Source organism: Ochotona curzoniae, unplaced genomic scaffold, assembly GCF_017591425.1.
Source record: "Ochotona curzoniae isolate NIBS_2020 unplaced genomic scaffold, NIBS_Ocur_1.0 contig_2210, whole genome shotgun sequence".
NCBI classification, from domain to species: Eukaryota; Metazoa; Chordata; class Mammalia; order Lagomorpha; family Ochotonidae; genus Ochotona; species Ochotona curzoniae.
Window position 1 is genome coordinate 31,649,829 of NW_024465369.1, and position 20,634 is coordinate 31,670,462.

The window sequence follows — 20,634 nt, forward strand, 5'->3', positions numbered from 1 at the left end:
CTTAAAGGTGTTTAATGCTTACATGTTTTTCCTTTTTTCAAAGGTATGGACAGTAATGCATGTGAGTGAGTGGCTGAAAAGATCAGAGCAAACATAACTAGTAGTTGCTTTAAGGTAGAGTTTAGTGTAAAAGATCTATTCACTTACTGCCTTGTGGACAGGCCTTACCTGTTTCTTGTTTGTCTCCTAACTGCTGTAAAGCTGAGCATGTGTTTGTGGTGGGGAGAGGAGTTAGACTGCCCCACTGTTCTGAATCCTGCTGTTTTCTGAGAGTGCCAGCTAGACTTCAACATTGACTGCTGCTTTATGATAACACTTATTCTGAGTTGTCTATGGCCTTATTGAAGTTGACATTCCTCACACCTATCCTCATAACCTGTGGCTCACCAGCGGGGACCAGCTGGGAATCCATTGTTTCCGCAGGTTTTTCATCCTGTTTTATATATTCTCTCTCTCTCTTTTTTTTTTTTTTTAATTTCTGTGCTTTAGAAAAGATGTTGACTAAAAGCACTGAAGGCTTAGAAGTAACCAGATGAGAAATTGGATCCCAGATTCTCTACTAGTTCCAGGATTGGCATTGCTAAGTTTCTAGGGCCTGTTGCTGGTTGGTATCTGACTTGTTGGGAAAAGAAAGAAAAAACAAACAAAAATAAAACCATAGTTTTAACCGCTGGAATGAAGTCAGCAAGTCAAGGCACGGTCTTTGGTTGGTGTGCATGATAGTTGACCTGTGGCAGTGTCTCAGCTGCTTTCACGTCATGTGGTCCTTTCCTTGGCCTTGCGATCTCACTGCAGGATACTGAGCACTGCTTCATGCAACAAGGGCCACCTGGGCCAGGCAGGGACAGCAATGTGGTCACTAGTTATAATGTGTTGACTTTCCTTTTGTCAGGCATGTCAAGTGTGCACAAGTGTTACCTCCTATCTTATTGTACAGGAATTAATTAGCAGTGGAATAACTGCGACTTTAGCTGGAGGGATACAGCAAAAAAGGCGCAATGAGACCTAGTACAAAGACTGTCCTGTGTGATTTGAAGATGGAGCCCAACAATAGAGCAGGAGGAGAAGAAGGAAAAAGCACCAGAGAAAGCAAAGAAAGTCTGGAGCTAAAGAAGAAAATGTGTTCGATTGTGTCTTGTGTTGGTGACAGTGGATCAGGATCACATGTTGACAGGAAGCAGACATATTATATCTGGGGGTTTGAGGTCAGTGGCAAAATATTAGAGATTAGGCCAGAAATAAAATGCATCACAGAAGCCCCATGGGGATCTCAGTAGGACTAGAAGCCCTAACAGTTGAAGGGGGCTGATTAAAAAGGTTCTGTAACATTATGGAATTCCTGGGATTTGCAGACCAGGACCTGAAGGATGTAAATTAAACTGCTAGAATAATTTCATGGTTTGGGCATTAAAGAGTTGGGGGCAGTATGTAAGCACACAATGTAAGATGAAAAAGTAGTTAGGACTGTGGGTGGAAATGACTAGAAGCTATGTTGTACTTGTGGAATACATTGAGGGATATTGAATCAGAAGCCACAAGGCAAGAAACAGATTTAATGGGGATGGTTCAAGAAGAAATGTATCAAAGCATTTAAATTATTTACTAAGTATTTGATAAATTTATCAAGATCTTCCTCTGTAGCAAGCATTATGATAAATACTAAAAATATAAAGGAAAATGTCAGGTAACCCCTTCTCTCAAATAGTTTTCTTATGTGATCACTGCTCCAAATGATGTGTTTATCAAGGGATGACGAGAGACAGAGTCGAAGATGGTATATAAAGAAAGACCCTCTAAACCAGAAGTAGGGAGTATGTGGAGGCTTCCAAGGGATAAGGATTCCAACATGACTCCCAAATGCCATGTAGTCATACTTTTATCAGGGTGAGAGAAGAAGTATGGAGATGAATGTTTTAACGCTCAACTTGTATTAGTTGCTGTGTTTATTCATTTGGTATTGTCTCAAGTGTGAAATCAGAAGTCCTAGTTTTGAATAACCTCTTTGTAAAGTGTGTTAGGAATGTGCCTTGTTTCAGGCAGTACCCTCTTCCTGCAGTGACTTGTGAAAGTAAGGTGTGCATTACTTCCAGGCAGCAGCTGTGCAGTTGGGCATACCTGAAAAGGGCAGCTGCTCAAGGGATCATTACAGAACTAGGCTCTGCCTGTTTTCTTATTTTCACATTGCTGGGCGTTCGTCCTCCTGGCTCTGAGATGCTGCTAAACCCAGAGCTGCCATGCGGATGCAAGCCAAATGGTAGTTAATCTTATTTTCTGGGCCAAATGGTCAAAAGCCTCTTCCTAAGAATGTACCCTTTGCTCATCAAGAGAATCCCTTAGTTCATCTTTGTGTACATCTCATAAGTCAAGCAAGTTAGGGAACCACTAACCTTAGCTGCAAAAATCTTGGGGTGGTATTTTAGCTTTGGAGGAAGGAAAGATCTTGTCTACTTTTTTGTCGACTATTTCAATATTTGCCACATTTTCCCATCTGTGCAACAGAGGCAATAACTAGTGATTACAGGAGCTCAGACTTGTAATAGATGAGGTGATTCAGGCTGTATTACTTACCTGTGGTTGTCACAGTTTGCCCTAACAATGCTCATAAAGCAATGTGCATTTCATCTCACTTTCTGTGGATCAGGAATTCAGCAGCATCTTTTAATTAAGTGGTTTTGGCCCAGGATCTCTTAAAAAGACTTCAGAGAAGCTTGCACCCAGGATCGTAGTCCTCAGGGCTTTGTCCAGGCTGGAGGATCTGCTTCTCATACCAACCCAAGTCTGTAGACTTTACTGACCAAAGACTAGTTCCTTACCAAGTGGGCCTCCACCTAGGGCTACTTGCAATACGATGGCTGATGTTCTTTGAAACAGGTGATCCAAGGGCTGGGGGAGGAGAGTATATGAGGGATAGGGGCAGAGAGGGAGAACACACACAAAGCATGGTCAAAGTTCTAGTGTCTGTTTCTTACAAACTAAATTAAGAAGTGGCGTATCACTTTTGCCAAACATGCCAGGATTAGGATGGGGGAGCATTATTGGGTCCAAGTTACGGAAGAAAAGTGACAAATGAGTAGACAGATTAAAGATGTCCCTGAGGTAAGAACAAGATAGTAACCTTATAGCAGAGGAGACTAGTGACACCAAGGTTAACATCACCAATGATAAAGCGTCTGCGCTTCCTGAGCCCCCGAAGTTAATGTTCTGAGAAGTGTACATTTCCCTTTTGTAATCGTAAGACATTTTAACTCCATCCCAATCTTGTGAAAACACCAGACAAATCCAGCAGAAGGACAGTCTATGAAATAACCAGTGCTCTAGGAAGGTGTTAAGGTGAAAGTGAAATGAAAGAAATAACTAAATACAATGTGGGCTCTTGGACAAGATTGTCATACACACACAAAATGGGTATTAGCCAGAAAAATCACAAAATTCAAATAAGGTCTATTGTTTTAGCTAATACATTTAAACCAGTGTTGATGTCTTTTATAAAAAGTCAATTTTGGCTTTTAGAAAATATTAAACTTTTTATTTGAAAAGTAGAGAAAGATTTTCTTTTTATTAGTTTGTTCTCTTAAATGGACTGCCTGCAATAGCCAAATTGAGACCAGGAACCAGAAACCTCTTCTGGGCCTCCCACATGCGAGGCAGGGGTCTAAAGTCTTGGGACATCTCATCTTTCAGTGCCCTTTTAAGGGAATTAGCAGGAACTGCTAATGGAAGCATAAAGGTCGATGTGAAATGCCAGCTTCACTGTATTTTTAAAAAATCCTCAAAAGTATAATCTAGTAATTGTGAGGATATGGTGCCCTTCCAGTAGCAAAGATGGAAAACTAGTTTTAAATATTTTCTCTGGACAGTAGTGACATCATCCTACTTCTGAAATTGCTTCTAGAAGCTATGTGATGAGACAGTACACATAAACCAGAGTCAACAGAAAAATAATACAAACAGATCTATGGACTTAAGATATTAAAGTTCTTCGACACATACGCTTGAGTTTTTAAATTTGAGAAGTAACCACTGAGAAATTCTAGTACCGAAATAAATCACCAACATTAAGAACCCATTAGAGCTATTAATGATATGGTTAAGAAACAATTAGCAAACCAGGTTGTAAGAAGATTTATGTTGAATTCAGTACAAACACTACAAAGTGAAAATAATAGATAAAGCACACAAAGTGTCACACAAATGAAGAGTCAGGGAACACAGGATGTGGGAGAGACAATATTGGAAAAATGATTATAATTTTCCTGAACTGATGGAAGATACTGAGTTACAAATGTAAGAAATTCAATAGATCCCAAAAAGGATAAATAGACTGTCTCAGTACCTGGACATACCATAGTGTTAACTGCAGAAAGCTGCTCAGGAAATAAAGTGTGTATTACCTTAAAGATACCTGATTTCTCAATAGTAACACTGGGAACAAGAACAAGGAGACAGCAGGAAAATATCTTTAGTGTTGAAATAAAAATAACATTTCACCAGAGATCCTGTACACAATTCTTGAAGAGTAGAGACATTTAAAAACAGAATTTAACAGTTACAGGTTCTCACAAAGGAAAATCCAAAGACTTCTTTAACAAAAGAAAGTCCTGATGAAAGACAATTTCAGCAACAACAACAAAAAAACATGGTAAAAGATATGAATACAGATAAATAAACATTTTAATATTATCTGCTACATTCCTGGACTCATTAGCAGGAGGTTGGGTGGGAAGCAGAGCAGCTGGGACACACACGTGCTCCACTGTCGGATGCCAGCATCACAAGTGGTTCTTAACTACAACTATGATGCAGCAGCCCCCAACTCAACAACAACAACAGATAAATTGAGCTTTATCAACTTGTAAAGTGTTGGTACTTCAAAGAATGCTATCCAAGTGAGAAGACAGCCGCAGCATGGAAGAACACATTAGCAAATCATGTATCCAGAATTTATTAAGAGCTGTAAACACAAAGCCCAAATGTAAAATGGGTAAAAGACTTGAACAGGTTTTTTCAAAAGAGGACAAATGACAAGCAAAAGGTGTTCAACATCATTAAACATTAGGGACATACAAGTGATACCACTTCACAACTACCAGGATACCTCAATAATAAAAAAGGATAAATGTTGAGGAGGATTTGGGACATGCCATTATGATGTGAAGAGAATCTAGGGATGGCTGGACCAGCGTGCATTGCTGGTAGGAGTGTAAAATGGTGCATTTACTGTGTGCAGTAGTTCCTCAAAAAGTTAAAACACTTACTACATGATCCAGAAATTCTACTCCTAGCTATCTACCTAAAATCAAAACATGTTCACATAAAAGCTTGCTCATAAATATTTTCTGCAGCATTATTCATAGTAGTAAAAACAAGTATCAATGGATGAACAAATATCAAAAGATTATTCAAATATAAAAGGGTTGTGGATGAATCTTGCAAACATGATGCTAACTAAGGTAAGTCAGACACAAAATTTACACAGAAAGGCTATTTACATGACACATCAAGGATGGGCAAGTCCATGCAGATAGGAGACAGGTTGGTGGTTGCCAGGAAAATGGGGGAGGAAGGCATGGGGTATAACTGAGGGAAATAAAAGATTTTTCTGGAATTAAGTAGCAGTAATGATTGTACAATCTTGTGACTATGAGAGCATTTCAAAAAGTTTCAGGAATAAGGAGTTACATATTTTGAGAGAAAAGGAATTTTTAAAAACAAATGATGTGAAGAGCTCATTTGCATTTCATAATTGCTTCAAAATAAGCTTACTATTTAATTCCACTTTCTATGAACTACTGAAATAATACTTAATGGTAATGAAAAAATACTGGTAGATTTAGTAAGGATAGATTTTGTCATGTGACATCTAAAAACAGTTAGTGCAAGCACATCTTCTTAAAGTGCTAATGCATATTACAATTTCTGTAACTTATACTTTGACAAATCCTATCAGGTGATATGGTAGGAAAAAATGTAAGCATTGGAAACAAGCAGTTCTGCATTTCAATCTAATCCACCACTGGGTACATGCTAGCAAAGTCAAGCCTCTCAAATCTGTTTCTTCATGCTTACTTCCAGGTGGTTGTGAGGCTAGGCATAAAGTGCAGAAGGATGCTTGTGAAGATCAATGAACTGGTCCTCTAAAATGATGAACTCAAACCAAAAATCAACATGGGTAAGGAAATGATGTTATAAAAATATAGTTAGTCTTTTAATAATAAAGACAGCAAGGCAATAGTCTTATCTGTTCTATTTTAAAAGGCAGTGAAAAATTGGGCAAACGGAGACTCTAAGATGGACTGTGTCAATCAGTGGATTCTGCAATGGCTTCATCGTGCTTGGCAGCAATTCATACCTGTTGAACTATCAAAACCACTTGAGCAAGACTCTCAGAGCATGCCCCACATCAGGGACCTGGGATGGGTGGGGCTTCTCCCTTTACCTCCCCCTTTATCCCAGATACAGGAAAAAAAAAAAGAGAGAGAGAATGTGGAAAAATACTCTTACCCACTTTCCTGTAGCCCTTGAACCTCTGTGCCCTAATTAACCTTGTAAAGATTGTTTAAAAAAAAAAAGCATATCTATATTAAAAAAAAAAAGTGGTTTGAACTTGGGAAACCTAGATTCTTCAAAAAAAAAAAGATGTTGGCTTTGAAATGTTCTTAAAGACCAGAGTATTAACCCTTGCTTTTTATTTCACCCAATATGTGGAGCACTTAATATATATTATATTAAAAAGATTAATAGTAAAATATAACATGGAAGTCAATTTCCAGAGTAAGTAAAAAAAAAAAAAATAGAGTGGGGAGAGGATAAAACTTCCAAATTAATGTGGGGGTGTGCATTTGAATAATAAAAAGCAATCTAAAGTAACAAAGGAATATAAAGGAAATGTAGCTGGTAAAGAGAAACAACAACAAGCTGAAGGCTGAAGATCTCAGGCTGTTTCAATTGTGTTGAATTGTAACTGATCTGAATTCCTGGCTAAAAAATGAAGGCTGTCAGACTAGATTAAACAGGAAACCAATATATGCCATTCACAAGAGAAGAAGCTAAATCAATCTCATCTAGATTTTTTTAGGAGTGTTTTTCCAGTGAGACACATGTGGAAGTGACATAATAGCTGATCTTTGCTTCAAAATTTAGCATGGGGAGGAATGGAGGAGGGGAGTATACTGGAGCCAAGGTTGCCCATGGATAGTAACTGTCCCCTCTTGATCATGGGAAGAAACATTTGAAGACCTCAATAGATGCCTAATGTCACAGTTAGTACCAATCCCTATATAAACATACTTTTGACCAAATTTACCTTGCAAATTAGGCATACACAGAAATTAACAAAAACAATTGTAGCATCTTTCATAAGAGTAGTCATTAACTATGTTCTATAAAAATATTGTACCTATCCTTTTTGTGGTGCTATAATTCCTGCATGATGTGATGAATGTCATAGGCATCTGGAAAATCATCCAGTAGCCATTAGCACTGTCCACAAATCCTTAGGTTTATATTAGGATTATAATTCCCTACTCCTTTGAAATTATACAGCCACATTACTTGCTTTGGACAGGGTCACATGCCTGGATGTGACATTAATTCCTTGTGGCTCTTTAAAAAGCTGGTGAAAGAGTCATCCTGTTCTCTTTTCCACTGTCTCAAAGTTGGTAAAGTTGTTGGTGGTGGGTGTTCTGTCTGCCTGTGTCCTACTCTGAAGAAAAGCTTGCCCTATCCTGATTTGGCAAATTAAACATAAGAGAAAGAGAGAGAATCTTTTATTGCTGGCTCACTCCCAAATGTTCACTCAGTCAGGGCTGAGTCAGGCCAAATCCAGGAGTCTAAGTGGGAGACCCAAGCACTTGAGCCATCGTCTGCTGTCTTCCATTGTGTGTGTTTGCAGGAAGCTGGATTGGAAGTGGAGCTGGGACTGGAGCCCAGCCATCTGATATGGCATGTGGACATCTCAAGCAGTAGCTTAACCAGCTGCACCAAATGCCTACCCCCAAATTATGTAATTTTATCTCAGAGATTCTCTTTTCTTATATGACATTGTGTTTTTTCAGCTTTTTTTTCCCAATGACATTTCTGTTTCTTCAGATCATTACCCTTTGCTTTAGTTTTTCTAAAGGAAGGATGACCTGGAGAGGAAGGATGACCTGGAGAAGATCCCATCACTTGGACTTAAATAGCTTGGTTGCTTGTCTGGAATGGATACTGTAGTCAAGCAGTTTATCCTAAAATTTCTTGCTTATTAAAAGGAATAATTTCTCCAAAGAAATTGCCTTCTCATTGGCTTTTTACTAGCATATAAAAAATAAAAATCTGTGGTTATCATCTATGGTATGATCTATCTATGTGGCTAAAACTAAAATGTATTATATATAATTTTATTTCTCTATTAAATTATATAAACAATAATGGTCTTTCAAATCTGTTAGGAAAATTGTCCTTTGGGTTCTCCTGTGTCTGTTCTCCTACCTGCTGAAGAGGGATCCTGATTTGATTTTGCAGAGGAAAATAAACAAGATGAGACCCAGGTATCATGGTCATGAGCAGGTGGGTTCCCCATCATACACATCCGTATGTGTTTCCTGCCCCTGCCCCTGCTTTCTAAGCTCACTTGTATTTCATCTGATAGTTTGGGGAGTTTTCACAACACAAATATATTTATTCTAACACTGGTACACTCTCCTCAATTCTTAACTATCCTCAGTGCAGTAGCTTTTTTGTCCCTCCCAACTCTGCCACAGAGTGAGTGCAGTAGAGAAAGTCTCACTGTTCAGTAATGGAGAAAGCATCCATGAAGGTACTTGGTCCTGTGGTGAATGTGAAATAGACGAATAAAGAGAGGAATGCCCTACACACAGCTTTCTGACAAGATAGAGGAGAGCAAAACATCTATGGGTATTGGTCCATTTTGAGCAGGTGCCCCGGGGGTGACACCGACAGTGTGTTGTGCTTCTAGTAGTGGTCATGGACAAGATGACCTGTTGTCCAGGAAGCCCTGTTTATCACTGCTGTTTCCCTGAGCTCAACCTTCCCATTCTTCCTCTCTTCTCATTTTTTCTCTCCTGCTCTTTTCAACCTTACCTGAAGCTCCAACTAGAATTCCTTAGACTCTTGATATAAAGTGTGCCCATAAATATTAACCAAAATTTTATTCAAGAAATAGTTTTGAGTGCTTTGTCTATGCCTAAATCTTTGCTTAAGATAGTAGGGATGAAACAAGCTGAGAATTGAGGTGATGTTTTTCAAGTTCCCACCAGGGGAGAGGATACATGGTGCTTGGTGTTGTATTCTATGAGTAAAAGCCATTGTTTGATCTATATAGCAACCATATTGGGCAGAAATTACTCCTCCCATTTCATGGATGAAGAAACTAGCCTTAGGTGGCAACCTTCATGCAAATTATATGATCAATGCAAATTATATGATCAACAACCCTTTCAGTATTATTTTGCTGCAACTCATGAGTTTTGATATTTTTGTTTTTATTTTCATTTCTTAAAATAGTTTATTTTCTCTTATTAAATTTTTAATGACTCAGAGATCAAACAGTAGCATCATTTCCTCCAAGGTTTTTTGTTTCCTTTTTCATTTCTTCATTGACACATTGGTTATTTAGTAGCATGTTATTTAACTTTATGTTGTAAGTTTTAAATTTCTTTTCTTCCTGTTGTTGATTTTGTTTTATGGCTTTTCACTTAAGGGAATGTATAGTAACTATGTAATAGAGACTGTCATATCCAGATGTGAGGATACAATGCAGTATACATTTCTAATTCCAAATCAAAGATGGACTCCCAATGAAACTGTTAGATATATCTTGACAATAGGATGCTGGATTGTCTGCCATTGTCTCTATGAGAATGTCAGGATACACTTAAACAGCAGAGTGATGGACTTATGACTGCTTATGAAGGACTCTACTATTGTAATAATATGGGGGAAATGGGGGTGGGGAAGAGTTCAGGGAGGGGATAAGGGAAATCCCAGAGCCTATTGAATTGTATCATAAACTTTAAAATAAAGTAGCAGGGGAAAAAAGTTAGCTTTAGGCTAGCTAACTGGTACAAGCTTGCCTGGTAAAAGTTGAAATTCAAGCCCTGGTTCCACCCTAAAACCTACTGTCTGACTTCAGTATTTTAGAAATGCACCTGACCTGTATTTCCAGGCAGACTTAATGTGTGTTAGGAGTCCCATGGAAATGCCAAGGATAACTCCACCTGTGATCAAGGTGAGGACTTTAGCTGCTAGGCTACCACACCAGGCCCAGTTTTCACTATTTATAACTTTCTTCTTTTAGGTTTATTTTACTTCTATTTTTCTAGTTTTTTAAAAAAATATTTATTTTGAAAGTAAGAGTATGAGAATTCATCTGAAATTAGAATTAACTAGGTATTGTACAATTTTATTTGGTAAAGTAACTAAAGTTGTTACAAAAATGGAAAATAGATCTTTCTGGGAGGAATGATAAAGGAGTTCAGATATGTATTATGGAACACAGGAGGCTAATGTTTCTCTCCCCAACCCCAAACTACGGCAACACAGGAGAATAGCGGCTAGCCAAGTACCTCTCGGACAACTTCCCTCAGATGGTTTGCAGGAACCAGAAAGCACAGGTGTAGCGTGATATGACATCTGCAATCTCTTTTGGCGTCGACTTTCTGTGACTCAGTGAAGGGTTAGAAACTGCATACTAATGGGTTGTTTTTCCACCTCAGAGAATAGAGCAAGAGTTGATGAGTCTTGCAATAGGAGAATTGATTAAATGTAAGGAAGAACTTCTTAACGGAAGGGCAATAAAATTCTGGGATGGCTCTGCACAGGAGGCCATGGGATTCGCTCCCTTGTGGTTGTTAAACACAGGCAGCAGCTGTCGCAGGGAGCCTCAACTCAGAGGCCGCCACCAGGGAGTGGGCAGATGGAAACAGGTGGACCCTCAAGGGTCCAGAGCCTGACAATGAATACTTTTTGGTTTGCAGGAGTAGAGTGTAATGTTCATTACTCTTGTCAGGAGTAGGTGCTAGTTCTCCAAGACTTGGCTAGAGTTGGGTTGATAAAACCAGAAACTGTCCTTCACATGTATCTTTGTTTTCAGCGCACTGTAGTTGCCTAGCCTAGAATGACTGCTCCCCACCTGACTCTTGATCTTCACGCAGGAAGGGAGTTCAGGAGCATGCATGTTGGCAAGGTCCCCAGTGGGTCTTCATGCAAGCCACAGTTTGAAAACCCAAGTTCATAGAGACAGGATCCGTGCCTAGGCATGGATCTTGACTGACCAGTGTAGTCTGACATGTGGTGAAGGGCCTGCCTCAGTTTGTTGCCTGTGAAGGAGGTACATATTTGAGCATGGAGAAGGAGAATGGAAATGCAAAAGGATGTCCCAGACCAGGAAGAGAAGAAACTCAACTCCTACCTTCTGGCAAATATTCCCATTACAATTTTTATTGTCTTTATGTCCTGAAGTCATCCCTATTCATCTTTGATTTCTTTAATTTTTTTAATTGAAAAGCTATTTCAGTTGAATAATACCTTAAGGCAAAAAAAACAACAACAACAACAACAACAAAAACAGCATCTCCACCCTTCCACTCCACAATCAGGACAGTCTGAGCTCTATGGAGCCAACAGTCATACCTTTCAAAGCTTCTGGAAAGAAATGTAGTAAGGCTGGTGACAGAATATGAAGAGCTCAGCGTCAGCTAGGAAACAATTCAAGCCCATTCCATTGTTGTAAAAGCAATGCACAGTCACCCAGTAACTGCCAAGCTCCCCCTTTTAAGATTTGTCAAAGTCCTTGATAGGAAAGAACTTGGACAGAATCTTCCAGATGCCTGGGGATTCTTGCTGGAGCACGTATCTTGGACTAACAGTATGGGCTGTACCCCAACTATGGATCCATTTGGGGTGCCTCTCCACTCTTCCAAGCCATAGTCTACCTATTCTTCTCCTCCCGTCAGCACTCACGTGCATATCTGTTCATCTGAACTCTTCGCAATGATCTGTTGGTGGATGACCCTGTCATTGCTAAGATGTTCCATGCCTCAAATTCCTCTTTTTCCTACAGACTCTTGCCTCCTACCCAGTTGATGTGGGATGGGTAACTGGCTTCCCTCACCTTTGTCTACTTTGCCTTAGACAGAGAACCCAAGCTTATGTCTGTGAGTGACAATGAACTTGGTGTCAGGGTAAATAGCCTGTTCCCTGCTGAATGTGATCTCTAAGCCAGTGCTAGTGTTTGGTCTTTGAACAGCTCAACAGCCATTTCAGCTCGCATGGGGTAAATCCCCCTTTAAGGCCAGATTCTTGAAACTTGTCCCAGAGTAGGCTGCACCCAGTTTTGCTTCTGCTGATTCCAAACTTCATCTAAAAGTTTTTTTTTCCTGTAGATTGATACTAAACAATTTTTCCCCCTGATAGAGCAGTTTGCTCAGATTTGGGTTATTTGACACAAAAGCCCAGAGGCCAAGTATTTATTTAGAAATATTAGGAATCTGCAGCACAAATGAGTTGAGTTTTTGCGAAAAGTTAAAGATTTCTCATTTAAAGGATGGAGTTCACAAAAGAGCCCATTAGGCAAGCCTCACCAATAATTAGTCTGATTTCTCAGGCAAAAAGGCAGGCTAATTGTCTGCCATGCATTCCAAAAGGCCCAGGGACAATTTAAAAACTACCACCCATTGGAAAATATCTTTGGAGAACTTCCTGCTGTGTCTGAAGTCTTTTCCATTAACTAAATGTTCAAACTGAGATCAATATATGAAATTATGGGCAAAATGGCTGGTTGTAAGTGCATTTTCACAAAAGGACAAATTATGGACCCATTATGACTCCACTATGAAGACTTGGAAAGTGGCTGATATTTGTTAAGTAACACTGAGAGATGTGCGATTATCTACATTTAATGGGTAAGCCATTGGAAGCTCAAAGAAGATAAATAACTTTCCTAAAGTCACACAATGGGTTAAACTAAACAGGGCTCCCACAACCCAAAGCAGAGCTTTGGAAGTAAGCAGCAATGCATGAGGGGTGTTGGAGCCTGTCTTTCTGTCTGTGGACCTGCACTATTGTCTATTTGTATTCCCTGATCTCTTGGGAACAGAATCTGCTACCCAAGTGCACATCATAAGGTCAGTGTTGACACCATGCAACAGACCCACTCTGTGTCTGCCTGAGCACTTGGACTTCTCTGCCTAGGTGAGATGAATGCATACAGCATGTGGGGCCATGACAGAGTCCTGGGGGAGTGATAAAGCTACACTCCAACTTCACATACCTCCCTTTCCTTCCACCTCTCTCTCCATCTCTCTTTCTCCTTGAAACCAAGGTCCCTGATTGGCCAAGTGCTGGATTCCAGCTGCTGCTGGTGGTGGCAGAGGCAGGATTTGCAACTAAACCACACTTAATCTCTATGCTATGTGGCATCTATAAGTACTGCTTCAAATGTGCATTTTTTGAAGGGCATATTTTATGTTTGAACTTTCTCACACTGATCAAACTGACCAGCATTCACATGATAATGGCTTTTCTCTTAGATACAGACTTTGTAATGTTTTTATATATGGAAATGTTTCAAAAGGACCATAGAACATGAGAGAATAAAGATTTTAGAGGAAAGAACACTGATGACTCTGGTGTGCTACCCTACAGAATTAATTGACGTCTCTTTACGAATCAATGGTGTTGGGCTCAGTACTATGGCTAAGTTAGCTAATCCTCCCCTTTCAAGAGTCAGGATCTCAAAGGGGCACTGGTTCACATCCTGGCTGTTCCACTTCCAATACAGCTCCCTGCTTGTAGCCTTGGGACCCTGCACCCATGTGGGAGACCTGAAGGAGGCTTCTGGCTCTTGGCTTCAGATCAGCTCATCTCTGACCACTATGGCCACTTGGGAGTGAACCAGTGGATGGAGATCTTCCTCTATCTCTCCTCTCTGTAAGTCTGCTTTTCCAATAAAAAGAGATAATCTTAAAACCACAACCAAAAAACCAAATCAATGGTGTTATAACAGCATGTTATAAAGACTCTTAGTTCTTTTAGAAGTAGGCAGCCTAACCTTGTACTTTTATCTTTACTTTTTTTGTCCATTTGTTTGAATTTAAGCTATGTCTACCCTGACTAAAGCATAATCGTACTGGACACCTCAGATGGGTCCCATGCTCCCATTGCCCAAGCTTAGTGATTTTAATTTGGGTCTGTATGGGACAAGCAAGCACTATGCTTTTCCAATGATTTGAAAGTCATTTTTATATGCCTCTGTATTTTTAGGATGGTTTGATTTTCTCCTCTTCTATATTCTTCTTTAAGAATCATCAGTCTGTGGTTTTGCTGATTGATAAGGCTCAGCAGCACAAAACCATTTGCTTCCTGACCGTGAGATCTGAGTTGGGTCTGAAGCTAGCCTCTATGAAAGGCAGCCTCACCTCTCCTTTGGCCCAGTGCAGAAGCTTTAAAGCTTTAAATGCTAACAGTATATGAGAATCAGACTCACCCTAGCTTTATTTTGGATTTTGGGGGGAAATAATTTCAAACTTAGACAATAGAAGGAAACCTTTTATCGATATCATTTTATTCCATTTGCTTTATTGACATTGTATCTTACTTGGTTCACATACATTATATATAATGTAATTTTTTTAAAGATTAAAAATTTTTTTCTTAGGCCAAGGCGCAATAGCCTAGCAGCTAAAGTCCTCACCTTGAATGCGCCAGGATCCCATATGGACATTGGTTCTAATCCCAGCAGTCCCGCTTTCCATCGGGTTCCCTGCTTGTGGCTTGGGAAAGCAGCTGAGGACTGCCCAAAGCCTTGGGACCCTGCACCTGCGTAGGAGACTCGGAAGAGGCTCCGGGTTTCTGGCTTTGGATCTGCTCAGCTCCAGCCATTGTGGTCACTTGGGGAGTGAAATCAGTGAATGGAAGATTTCTCTCTCTGTATTTTCTCCTCCCTGTATATCTGCCTTTCCGATGAAAACAATTTTTTTTTTTCCTTGAAGGCAGAGTAATAGAAGGAGAGACACAGAGGGAAAGATCTTCCATCTGCTGGTTTACTCTTCAGATACCTGCAATGGCTGGAGCTGAGCCAATCCAAGCAAACAGCTAGGAGCTTCTTCCGGGTCTCCCATGTTGGTGTAGGAGCCAAGGACTTGAGCTATAATCTGCTGCTTTCCAAGCCAAAAGCAGAGAGCTGGATCAAAAGTGGAGCAGCTAGAACACTAATCAGTGCCCATATGAAATGGTGCAACCACAGCAGAAACTTAGCCTGCTAGGTCACAGTGTCAGCACCATATTGAAATTTATAAAAACTAATTTACTTATCTGAGAGGCAGGTACACATGGAACAGAAAGAGCACCTAGCTATTGGGTCAGTCTCCAAATACCCACAATGACAGAGGCCAGGCTGAATGCAAAGTCAGGAGCCAGGAACACAATCCAGGTCTGCTATGTGGCAGGATTCTATCCACTGGAGCCATCACTGCTGCCTCCCAGGATCTGCACTAACAGGAAGCTGGGGGGAGGAGCCAGAGCTGGGAGTCTGACATAGGTATTCAACGTGAGACATGGTTGTTCTAATTGGCCTGTACCCATAGTCCTACACAGAGAGACACAGTATGTGTTTCCTGAAAGGGATACTATAATACATAATCATAACACTTGGCAAAATAGCTAATTTCTCCTGAGCATCTATTTTGCTGTTTGACTTACTCCTGTAAGTTAATTTTAGTGAGTTTTGTTTTTTTGGCCTTCAGCACAGGATGTCCTGGCATCAGGTATTACATTTTGTTGCTGTAATTCTTTAGCCTCCTTTAATCTGGCTTTTATGAGGGTGATCTCCCTGTGCCCTCACCCCAACCCTATATCTTTTACCTCCTGCATTTCTGTGTCGTCTCTGTGCAGTGGCAATGTCAGTCTTCTCTGCATTGTTCTGGCTCCAGTCTATCTGCTACCAAAGCAAGCATGGCAAGGTGTTGTTTGCACAGTGTTGTCCTCAACAAACACAGTGTGTGTGTGTTTCCTGAACAATGTTCAGGTGATGCCTGGCCAAAGCAGGCTATCACATTGGAGCCATGGTGTATTCCTGTTTTGATTTTTTTTGTCCCCTTGGAATCACTAATATGCACAGATATCCTACTAGCAACTGTGACTAGAGCATTTTTCCTGGGTCAACTGTTGTGTGTGACAGATGGTGCCGTTGTGCTAGGGAGGCTTCTGTTTCCAGGACCCAAGCCCTTCTCTTGGCTTGAATCCCTCTCTAGGGCTACAGTGTTATCAGGAGCAGGCTCATATCTGAGGTTGCTAATGATGTAATCAGGGAACTGCAGATGGAACTGGAACAAAGAAAAGTGAGGAGGAAGAAATGTCCATTAAGGAGGTCCCCATCATGAGGGGCAGATGTCTCCAGAAACCTGGCTCAGCACCAGGAAGAGCAGAAATAGAGTGGGGCCACTAGGTCATCAGGGAAGTTGTAGTCTGTGGCTCCTGGAAGAAGCCTGGCCTAAGTCTGTGGGGCCAGCAGCTTGGGCGCTTGTCTTTGTAGCATTCTCAGTGGGCAGCGGAATCCTGGCACCTGTGAGGAGGAATGCAGTTGATGGGGACAAGGCTTTTCCATAAGATCCATCAGCATCATAACAGAACAAGCCCTAGCTTCAGTTGCTTCCAGTCCCAGAGGAGCCATTTGAATTCCTGTCTGGACCCTGGGTGGGGCCAGCTGTTCTAGTACCAGGAGGGTGCCAAGGGGCCTGACAGACAGGGCTGCACTGGAAACACTGAAGCACTTAACCTCCCCCGAGAGATGTCACCCAGGCCCTGGGAGATCCTAGCTTTCATCTTGCTCTTCTCCAAAATAAAAGGAAGATGCAAATAGAAGTCTTTGTTAATTACATCTTATTGTGCGACACCAACATGGGTTAAGAGGTACCTGTATGGCTGCCAGGTGCCTGAAGAAGAGCTTAGGGTTCTTTTCCAGTTTGAGAAAACATTGTTTTCCTGGAACTAGCAACTGTGGTTGCCCAGGAAAAATGCTCTAACCACAGTTCCTGGAAAACAAGAATGAGCCAGAGATGGAGGGGGAGAAAGCTCCTCAATAAAAATGTGGAAATTGCTCTGTCCAGATAGGATGGAGAAACATCTTTAACTGTCCTGTGATTAAAACAAAAGGTAGTCACTAACAAGAGTTGTGAATATACAATTTGGAATCTACTGAAACAGAAAAGCATTCTTTACCTTTACTCTGCAGAAAGAAAAGTAAAGAAACATAAACTGGCCATTTACTAGACTCAATCACAAATCTGGGAGGGGTGTGGCTACTCAATGTGGAATTTCGCTTTGATCTTTATATTTGGGGCACAGCACAGACCTGAGGGCAATTTTGTACTTTCTGTGCCTGATGACTTGAGCTTGTAGAAAACAGGTCAGGTGAGCCCAAACTGCCAAGAGAAGAGGCTGCAAAGAAACTTGGCAGCAAGTCTGTCTTGGGATGGGGGGGGGGGGCGGGGGGAAGGACAGAGTGCACAGCTCAGGACAGGAGCAGCTCGGGACAGGAGCACCTGCTCTCCGGGGGGTTCCCACATCCAGGGAGGGTCATCTGCTTAGGCAATGCCCTGCTACTAGGGAGGACCTGGTGCATCAGCAGATGTGTCTGCTGAGGGGAGTTGGGGAATGGAAGCAGCAGGCTCCTGGGAACAGTTTAGAGTTCTGTTGTTTGACAAATTCAGTGGTTGGACTCTCACTCACCCATTGAAAATGCTCCCCAGGATGATACTGAACTTTGGACAGGGTTTTTCTGATACAGAGAAATCCAGGGGCTGAATGGCATGTGCAGGGAGGGGTGGTAGAGGGAGAAACCCTGCCTGGAAGTCCTGATGGGAGTTCTGTTCTGACAGGTCAATGCCCCCTTATGGACAGTGGCCTATTCAGAGCAAGGTGGAGCAAGCACTGTTTCTTTGGGGCTGGGACAAGACCTGAGGCTTTGTGAAGAATGAGGAAATCATTGAGACACTTGCTTTATGAATGTGTATCCTATCTGTTTTCAAGAAAAGCATTATTAGCACCTTTTTTCACAAGAGCGATCTATTTGATTAAGTCCATTAACACTGACTTTATGTAACTCTGACCAGTTGTCCAAGCTGTTAGAAAACAGTAGGCAGAAGCTACTGCAGATAGATGAACTGATAATAGCAGGTGACAACAAGAGAGGAAGTAGAAAACCTATAATAGTTCCAAGAACTCAAAACCAATGGTCTGGACTCATCCAGTGGATGGTTAAATAACCCAGGGAGTCTTAAATCTGTTCTAGATTCAGACACTTGTTGATATTTTTATTGATGACCCTGCATCTCTAAGGTAACATTAGGTTCGTTTTGCCTTGTTAAGGAATTTGAAATGCATTTGCTGCCAAGATCCTTGTCTTACCTCACTAAAACTGTAAGGTTATGCATTTAAATTGCTGAACTTTCAAGTACTTGGAGACTTAATCATCTCCAATGACTCAGGGCAAGAAGTTTAGCCAAGTCGGGTAGCAGGGTTTCAGCTTGATCACAGATGTGCTTGAGTTTAAATCAGTCAATTCTTGGTACAAATTATACTTCCCATCTTGAAAGGTGTAATTTGGAGCTTCACACAGATCTTTGCAAACAACCCCAATGTGAGTCATACAGTGATGAATCAGAAATACAGGGACCAGTTTTTAATTGGGATTCTATATAGGCTTACATACAAGTGACCAAACAGATTTGATGCTCTCAAAGAGAGAGAGAGAGAGAGAGAGAGAGAAATTTGAAAGTATAATTCTAGGCATTTGTTCCAAATTTCAGGGCTGCTAGGCCCACTGTGCTTTTGGTTTTTTGGGTCATAGCAAGACCCTAGGGTTGGCTGGATGTAGGACATGCTGACCACTGGTTTCTGGTTGAGCACAATCCAATCTCTTGTGTTTCTTGGAAGAAATCCTGGTGAGGGAAAGCACAGCTCTGCCTCTCACTGTAGAAGCCAGAGGGGTCTAAGCATCCCCTCTTAGTCCTGATGGGACATGTGTGGGCGACCCAGGACTGGCCTTGACCTTTGAATTCACAGAGTGCTGATTATTGGTTCAAGTCTATGTTATTTTAATAGGAGGAAGAGGGTGTCAGGTAGGAGAATAAGAGTTTTCTTAGGCAGGGAGAAAAAATGATAGCTTTAAGATAGTTTGTGATGTGTGGCTGTGGATGTGTGTAAGTGTATGGGTGTGGCTATGTCTGGTAGTGTTTCTATGTGCTTGCTTGACAGAAGGATTCCTAATGTCATGCCTTCAGAGTGATATTGAGCCTAGGAAAATGGAGAGAGTATGCTAAGACATTAACAGTTTATCTAAGACATTGTTGACATATATGTTACATATGTGAAGCCTGTTTATATACCCATCTTACAATGTCTGTTATCACTGCTATACTGACAAACTCAGGGGTCATTTTCAACTCCTTAATGTGATCATTAGTGGCACAGAAACTATTAACCTCAGCTTTCTATGGAAATTTGCCTATCAAAATAGGCACAGCTTCCTAGGATACCATAGTCTTTCATTTCCCTTTGCTCATCTCTCTATTTCCTCCTACTTTTTTTTATCTGCTTTTGTCCCATAGGTGGAGATCTTCCATGGGGTTCCATCCTAAAACTTCATACACTGTGAGTGACTGGTTATGCATAATGCCACTAATAAATTTATGTTGCTCAAATAAGAATAATCCCTGATTCATTGGGTGGTTTCTGTGTTATACACATTTACCATTAAGTATTCATCATGCATTGGATGGATCCTTTCATCACCCTGGTTGTACAGACCAAGAAATGATGCTAGTAAGGGGTGGAGGTATAATGCAGACTAGGTTCTGCAGCTCCACAGACTGAGCCAGGATTAGAGATAGTGGGCCCTGTTCAAGGGGAAAAAATACAAAATTACAAATACAAACCAAGTATTGGGGCTGGCATTGTGGTACAGCACATTAAATTGCCACTTGCAATGCTGTCATCCCATCAGAGTGCCAGTTTGAGTCTTAGCTACTCTGCTTCTGATCAAACTCCTTCTCAATGCCCCTGGGAAATCAGCAGAATATGACTCAAGTGTTTAGGGCCCTGCTACCTATGTGGGAGACCCAGATGGAGTTCTTGGCTCCTGGCTTCAGTCTGGGCCAGTCCTGGCTTTTGCAGCCATTTGTAGAGTGAAAGAAGAAGTATAAAATCTTTCTGCATCTCTCTCTTTTGCCTCTCTCTGTGTCACTATGCCTTTCACATATGAAAACCTTTAAAACATAAGAATAAAAAACCTTTAAAAGCCTTAAAAAAGTAAATAAGTTAATAAATAAGCAAAACAAATAAAGCAAAAATTATAAAGTACTTAATGCAAATAGTTTAAAAGAAGCAAAGAACAGATGGAACAAAAAAAAAAACAAATGGCAAGACTTAAACTTGACTTCATTAGTAATCACATTAAATATAATGGTCTAAATAACCTAATTAAAAGGCAGAAATTTTGAAATTGAATAAAGAAATAAGAACTAATTATACATTGTTTACAAGAAACACACTGTTAATCATAAAGACACAAATAAATATAAAAGGATAGGGAAAGTTTATCATGTTTATACCAATTAAAGTAGAATTATAGTGCCT

The 20,634-nt window shown here is 40.7% G+C and overlaps 1 protein-coding gene across 1 annotated transcript in view; it reads left to right on the forward strand.

Moving 5' to 3' along the window:
• Positions 1-6,091: 6,091 nt before the first annotated feature.
• Positions 6,092-20,634, forward strand: part of LOC121150654 (myosin-IIIb-like) — a 113,396-nt gene continuing 98,853 nt past the window's right edge. The window contains exons 1-2 of the mRNA XM_040971698.1: positions 6,092-6,169; positions 8,430-8,547. Coding sequence (XP_040827632.1) covers positions 8,518-8,547 — 30 coding nt within the window. The 5' untranslated portion in view covers positions 6,092-6,169; positions 8,430-8,517. The remainder of the gene's footprint in view (positions 6,170-8,429; positions 8,548-20,634) is intronic.